Source organism: Botryllus schlosseri, chromosome 10 (genome assembly GCF_051294905.1).
Source record: "Botryllus schlosseri isolate E-star chromosome 10, Bs_hap1, whole genome shotgun sequence".
Taxonomy (NCBI): domain Eukaryota; kingdom Metazoa; phylum Chordata; class Ascidiacea; order Stolidobranchia; family Styelidae; genus Botryllus; species Botryllus schlosseri.
This window is the reverse complement of record NC_137245.1, coordinates 179,203-186,828: the sequence shown is the minus strand read 5'-3', so window position 1 is coordinate 186,828 and position 7,626 is coordinate 179,203. Positions and strand designations below refer to the sequence as shown.

The following is a 7,626-nucleotide window of genomic DNA, read 5'->3' as shown; positions in this document are numbered from 1 at the left end:
CAACCGGATCGGAGCCGGACCAGAGAATTTGTCCATCCACTCCGCACTAGTCTGAATTAGATATCAATCGTTGGCGAAACAGAGTTAGTATGTTATTTACGATGTCGCATAATCCATTGTAAATATGACGTTGCTTCGGTTCTGTTGCTGTGATACCTTCCTATCCAATATCTCGCTGTGACATATCGCAACTTCACTTGGATGGCATTTGCTGTATCTGCGATTTGGAATTTGGCCAATTTAGTAGTCTAGTTGGAAAACTGTTTAAGTTCAAGGATCGTGTCAGGGTGGGCGCAATGAATTGAATACTCTAAAATATGAATCGAGCATTAATTCTGATTATTATCTATCCCAGTAGAGTGAGAGATGGTTTTCTCGGGTATTGGAATCCTACACGCTTCATGCCAGGAAAGGAAAGGACGTAGTTTATTTTTGTTCTTGATGTTTTTTGCGGCATTTACACCGACTCATGATACCCATACACACGATCTGTGCATATGCATACCATGAGTGCATGATGTGCATATGCCGCTGGACAAGGAAGTGCAGATATAGCCTTTACGGCTTTCTAAGTCATGCACCACCCCTCCTTGCTATCCCAGTAAATGCATGAGCGCCAAGCAGGGAAGTCATGGATACCAGTGTCACTAATCAGGTCTTTGGTCTGATCCGGCCGGGGATCGACCAAAGACCTACCGATCAGGAAGCCAAACGCCACTAAGAGTTATTTATCAACAAGAATTATAGTTCAGATCAGGGATCTCAAGCTCAAATGTGGTCGTGGGCAAAATTCCTAAATTTTGATAGCACCGCCGGCTGAGCACCAAGGGGTAATCAAAGTATTTCCAAGCAGGCCTTATTTGTGAGACCTTGCAGACTGACATTCCACACACATCGTGAAAATGTGATTTACTATTGTGAATTCACGCCTGACAGGAAAGATCTCACATATCTTAATATTTGAATAAAATAGTTGTTGTACTCGACTAGTTCAAGTCCTTCTATGATTGTGACGCTTGCCAGACTCAACTCGAGTCATTTTTATTTTATTACCCATTCAGTCCGAGTTTGAGTAATTCTACAAAAGGTCGCGCCCAAGTCCAAATCACAATTTGCAGTCACGAATTATTATCAACGGGTCATGTTTTACGATTATAAATAGGTCCTGTGACGTTATAGCTGATCTTCCACCGCATCGTGACTTTTGAAAGTGATGTTTGTTTGTTTGTTTGTGGTATTCATGGTGTTTGTCGACTACTATGGTCATTTACACCAGGCCGATATTTTCATTATTTTCAGAGGTGGTCAGTAACGAAGTTCTTCTACTTTTTCGAAGTACTCAAGCAGTTTTCCTCTACTGGTACTTACTCAAGTAGATCCAATTTTCGCTACTTCTACTTCTAATTCGCAATATTTTGTGATCTACTTACTTACTTTTCGCTATTTTCAGTTTGTCAAGTAGAAGTAGTTCAAACTCCCAATCAGGAAGATAGCCTGAGAAATTTCGGGGCTGTTCTCACGGAGTATCAACATTTAAATTTCATGAAAGTTGAGTAAAGCCAAGAATTTTCGTCGCGCTTCGCGCGCAGTGGATACGGAGTGACCAGTATATGATTTCGCGAAAGTATAGGCGAATATAATTTAGGTAGCGGGTTAACGTGCTTCCATTTACGCCACATTGTCGCCCTTCGCCCATATGAAATAATTCATCACAGGATATATGTCTCATCATAACGTTTGAAACTGATGTTTCGCAATCTAGCATTTACTTGTCATACCGTAATCTACCACAGTGGTTCTCAACCTTTTTCACGTCGCGGACCGGTAAAATTTCAAAGGATATTTGGCGGACCGGCGGGCCTTGAAAAATTGAAATCAACCAAAAATTTATTGTATGTTTGCATTTTTCTGCAAGTATGGTAATAGAGCAGGGGTGGCCCACCGTTTTGCTATTCACGGTCGATTACTTATATGGCCTACGGCTGCATTCGAGGGCATATAAGTCGTAAGGAACTAACTGGACGCGAAAACCCATGTTTAACTGTACATGCTCATTTCTGGTGATCTTCGGGCTAATCTACTTTTTTCATATGGTATTGCTATGCGCACCGAATTGGCTAGAGTGGTTCTTATACTTTTTAGACCGCGACCCAAATCTGACTTTTAGTGGATCTCGCGACCCAAGCCACACACACCAAAATGAATGCATTTTGGTGCCGACCAATTATATCAATAACGAAGGGTTTGGCCACCCCGCGACGGTCAATTATCCCCACCGAACTTTTTGGCACCGCACTTTGCCCAGCCGTATGTTGGCCCAACGTCATATATTCATGTATCCAAGCGTGGGCGGGTTTTGACCTCATATACCGGCAACCGCTCGTTGTACAACTCTACACTAGAGCGTCCCAGGTCTCCAACGGTGTTTTCCAGAGAAACCAATGTTGAGAAAATCTTATCATGAATTCAAAGCAATTTGTTTAATACAAAGGTCGGCACATCTTCATGATCAAGTCATGTTGTGGTGGCGACTTCTCCACGTGTCTCGCTTATTGGCCGTGGTACCAAACTCAGTGACCTCCGATATGCTCAAACCAACTACAGTAAATCGCGCGAAATGCGAAGATATTTTTGTTGTTGCAATGACCTCAAATAATATTACATACATATTAAAGGACCGTTCTGGTACCGTCGCGACCCAAAATTATATCCTTCGCGACCCATGTTTGGGTCGCGACCCATACTTTAAGAACCACTGCTAGATAGTGGTGTTGTTGGGATCGGTTATGGTCGCGCCAGGCGCGAAAATATTTCCGCATCACGAATAAATTTCGTCATTAATATTCGTATTTCCACATATCACTATCACATATTCATCTTTTCTCGGCCAATGATATTTGATTCATCGGTAGAGTTGAAGAGGCAAGATATAAATGATGATGCATCTTCGCGCGGGCCAGTTGTTATTACAGTCATTTTGCTGCGTGTTGTTATTACTTGACCTAACAACAGGAATGTCGGTAGAGTGGAAAGATATTGTAATCTTCCAAACGTACCAGAAACAAATTCCTTTCGTGAGGAGCGCACGATTCCAAGTTGGTATTTCAATATTGAGTGCATCATTTTTCTCTGCTGATCACATCTGTACTGTATGGCTCGGATTGCAGAGGGCGCTAGGACTATATTGAAATCGCAAAATGAAGTCGCAATGAATCGCGCCTAGCGCGAAGGAAAATTCAATATTAATTAAAATATATCAAAATTTTGGAGTGAATACGGAAATTCAATTTTCATGGCGACGGCCGCCAACACATACTAATTGAAGTATAGCCGCCAAATTTCGTTCTTCGGCCGCAGGAAGGCCACCCCTGTACTTTATAATGACATTTTTGAGAGTTTCGTTCGTAATTAAATCTTTTTATGATGGTATTCATGTGATTTTACGGTAGTGTCTGCTGAGTGCTGAGTCGAGGTAAAACAGACTTGCCCAGATACATAGGCTAATTTAGCACCAAAGGCCGTGGATTAGCCGACCGCGCTAACTCAAATAATATTCTTCTCTTCGACACTATCCAGAGATGAAGCGTTTTTAAGTATGACCAACCACCTCGTCGAGCATTCTTGCTCATTTCCCACTACTACGAGACGTAGCCTACTACGAGTACAATGCGCCACACGAAAACACCTGGCAACAGCGATAACTGGCCATCCACAAAATTATTGAATCGAAAACGAACGATCGTACGAATGACGCGGTTTGGCGAGCCAGATCCTGCTTCGCGAGTCGCTCGTATGTCGTCACCGGAGACAGCTTGTACTTTGTCGTCACCAGAGACAGCTTGTACCTTAAGGGTAGTGTACACTGAGAATAAGCTAAGCTAAGCTAAACTAAGCTAAATTAAGTGAGGCGAAGCTGAGGTTCACACTGCCAGCGTAAATTGTACTCAGTCAGGCGTCACTGAGATCAGCTGATTGTTCGCGCCTAACAACAAACATTCGCGGCACGATGTCTATTACGGCAGTGATTTTGCAATCTGCAACAATGGATCCGGAGGTACTGATAGAATCGGTAAGGCAATTCCCAGCGCTGTATTTAAAGTCACACAAATCGTATAGCGACAAAGTGGCTAAGCAAAACTGCTGGGAACGCGTGAGCCGGGACCTACAATTTCCAGGTAATTATAAAAAAACGAGTACAGTACTTCGAACTACTCACCAATTACTTTGCTTATTTTTTCTCATAGCTGATGAATGTAAAAATAATGGAAATATATCCGTGATAAATTACGACGGGAGAAAAATAATATGCAAGAACAAACCAGATCTGGTTCGGGAAAGTCAAACTACAGGCCGTGGCAGCTGATGCCAATGTTTGATTTTCTGGATGCAGTTGTTGAAAGGTAAATGACTATTAGTTACGGTACTGATTGATTTCCTATTATGAAATAAATTCATATGCTTATTCCAGCACATATTCAAACGTCGACGATAATTGTAGTGAAGAACAGGATTCCCTGGAGGATACACATAATGCCGTCGATACACATGACCCCATGGATACACAAGATCCTCTGGATACACATGACCCACTAGTTACTTTGAACCTGACTGAAGTTCTGAATGGCGGTTTGCAGAATCAAGGTTAGTACAACATTTAAGCTTCATATAACATAAAAGACGTCTGTCAAGACCAATGTTCCCTCTAATTTTTGACGAGTCTGCGCACACTCACCAACTCACTGCGCATACCCTTGGACAACAGTATATAAATACCAAAAAAAGGTCATCACTTTGGATTTTTTGGCGCAACTTTGATTTTCTGTGCGCAGAAACTGTATCAGCGATGCGCATTTGCGCAGCTTAGGGGGAACATTGGACAAGACTTTAGTTACCAGAAGCTCAGTTAAGTTACAAATATTATTTGTGAATACCCTGTCAAATTATATTTCGTTATGTGTATAGAATAGATGTATATTATGTGCCTATCACTCTACAGGACCATTGCATTCTGGAGATCCAGCGCCATCGTTGCCAAGTGATTGCAGCACGCCATTAAGCAAACTGGTTCCAGGAAAGCAAAACAAACGTGACTCACAGTCGTCAGATCGTGAGCGAACCATTCTTTCTGCGATTGAACGCCTTACTGCAGGTAATTATTACAATCTTATTTATGAAAAAATATCCTGATTGCATCTAGTTTAATTTTTGTAGATGAGAAAGAAGACGAAGTTGACTTATTCGCACGCATGCTTGCACCGCTCTTGAGAAGTATCAATCCAGAGAAAAGGCTGAAAGTGGAAATTGAAATTATGAAAGTAGTTGCAGAAAATAGAAGTGAAGATTAGTTGGAGACATGGAATATGTAGTAGCCTCATCCCTTGCCAGTTTTCATGGTTTTACTGTGATGCACACATATAATGTCTGTAAATAACATGCAGTTCGCTTCTTTGTCTGTTTACTTATGTTTCAATTGTGATGTGCCCATATACTTTATGTATATTAGCATGCAGTAACCTTCTTTCTTCAATTTCCATGGTTGTACTGTGATGCGCACATATCCTGTAAATAACACGAACCGTTTCGAACCTGTTGTTATTTTGTGTCAACTTGCAAGGTCTTTCGATAACTACTGTGCAAAAAAGGCCCTTTCAACTGATCAAGTATTGGTGTCCGGCGAAAGTTTTGTAAAATATGAAAATAGCTTCAGTGTAAACCAGGGTCCATCACCCGACAAAAGTTGATAGGGAGACATTTATTCTACAACATGGAAAGTTTTTGTTCAGCTCACAGTATAACAATCAGAAACTCAGCTCACAGTATAACAATCAAATAAAACTAATTAGTACGGTCGTGCAATAGCCTACTTAATAGGAAATACACCATGAAAATGGAGACCAGCATGCATTCTACTAGAGTTGCAGGAATCTAGGCAACTCTCTAAATGCCATACATACAGCAACAATTTCGTATAACGTAGCAGTGGAATCAAAGTATCTTTTTTTTTTTAACTTGAAAAAATACAGTTTTTGAAAATTTTCAATAATTTTCGGCAATATCTTAACCATGTGTATGTTGATTAGGGTCAATATATGTCTGCAAGAAGATGAAAACTTTACTTCAAGTCAATTTTCTCAAAATGTGTTAAATTGACCCATGTCATTTTGATACCACTGTCGAACAGTAATGTGAGAGACAGTAGATACAATTACCAATAGCAAGTTGATATTACACAGGAGCATACAACAGTATTTGACAGCAAGATGCACAAAAACTTACTAAGTGGCAACCAGTTTCAATGAACTTTCATTATGAACATACTTAAGACAACTAGAAAATTTTCAGCTTCTACGAATTAGATTACCAGCATTTCATTCTAATTCAGTCAAATTAGACAACTAGAATTATCTAGTTGTCCAAGTCCGATTATGAACATACTTGTGAAAGTGGACTTATAATGTTTAGGCAATCACATTACCCTATTAACTCTGGCATGCTGCCATGGTACTGACCCATGAGCACTGTTGAAGTACTGTACAAATGATCCACGTACACTTTGTGCATTTTGGCTACTTCGTCTACCAAATCTATCAATTGCCTCAAGAGCAGCATCCTCGGGCATAGGATCGATCTCAGTGTCTTGCACATATGAAGAAGATTCATCTCGCAAAAAATTATGCAACACAGTGCATGCTCTAATGATAAGGTCCACTTTCTCTGGGTGAACAGCTATCGGCCGTCGAAAGACGCGAAATCGAGTAGTTAGAATTCCAAATGCGTTTTCAACAACTCTTCTGGCACGGGACAATCGATAATTGTATACTCTTTTTGAGTCGTCTAGATCACAACCAGGAAAAGGCCTTAGCAAATTGGTTTTCAGAGGGAACGCTTCATCCGCAATGGAAACATGAGGGAGAGGAGCAACTTCCCCATGAAGCGGTTTATCTGGGGGTACACTCAATGTCTTTCCCAAAACATGTTTGTTAAAAGCCGAATTAGCAAATATCTGGCTGTCGCATTGAGCACCATACGCACCAATGTCAACCACTCTGAACTTGTATGAAGCATCAGCAACTGCTAGTAGCACAATACTAAAATATTTCTTATAGTTGAAGAATAATGAGCCAGAGTTGGCTGGTGCTTGCAACATGACATGCTTTCCGTCTATTGATCCGAGGCAATTTGGAAAATGCCATATTCTGTTAAATTCTTCAGCAATCTTTTCCCATTCAACTTGCGATGGAGGTGACATGACCAAAGGTTGTAAAACATCCCAAATGGCCGAACAAACCTCTGGAACAATTTTTGAAACAGCAGATTTGCTGATTCGGTATGAAAAGCCAATGGTCTGATAGGAATCCCCAGTCACTAAATATCTGTAAATGAAATATAATATTGAAATGAGGGATGCCAGAGAGAAGAGGATACTGGTCTCACCTTAACGTCACGCAAAGTCTTTCAGCTGCACCAATGGGTTTTCGCAGATTTGTTGTGATTTTGGTGATTTTTGGTCGAAGAAGTGATAATAATTTTTCGAAGGTTTCAGGTGTCATATGAAAGTACGTTTTGAATCGGTCAGGATGATTGTGCCGGAGCTCTTGAACAAGTCGATGATATTCGCCTAAAAAT

The 7,626-nt window shown here is 40.8% G+C and overlaps 1 protein-coding gene across 2 annotated transcripts; it reads left to right on the top strand.

Annotated features, from left to right (window-relative positions):
• Positions 1–3,163: 3,163 nt before the first annotated feature.
• LOC145448416 (uncharacterized) lies at positions 3,164–5,585 on the top strand. Of its 2 annotated transcripts, none has more exons than XM_080326800.1 (5): positions 3,164–4,175; positions 4,245–4,400; positions 4,469–4,641; positions 4,997–5,149; positions 5,221–5,585. In XM_080326800.1, exons 2-5 carry the CDS (start codon positions 4,306–4,308, stop codon positions 5,343–5,345), a joined length of 546 nt encoding a protein of 181 aa, XP_080182926.1. In that variant the 5' UTR covers positions 3,164–4,175; positions 4,245–4,305; the 3' UTR covers positions 5,346–5,585. The 2 variants fall into 2 exon arrangements, with proteins under 2 accessions (XP_080182926.1, XP_080182925.1); XM_080326799.1 differs by having other exon boundaries at positions 3,245–4,175; positions 5,212–5,585.
• The last annotated feature ends 2,041 nt before the right edge of the window (positions 5,586–7,626 follow it).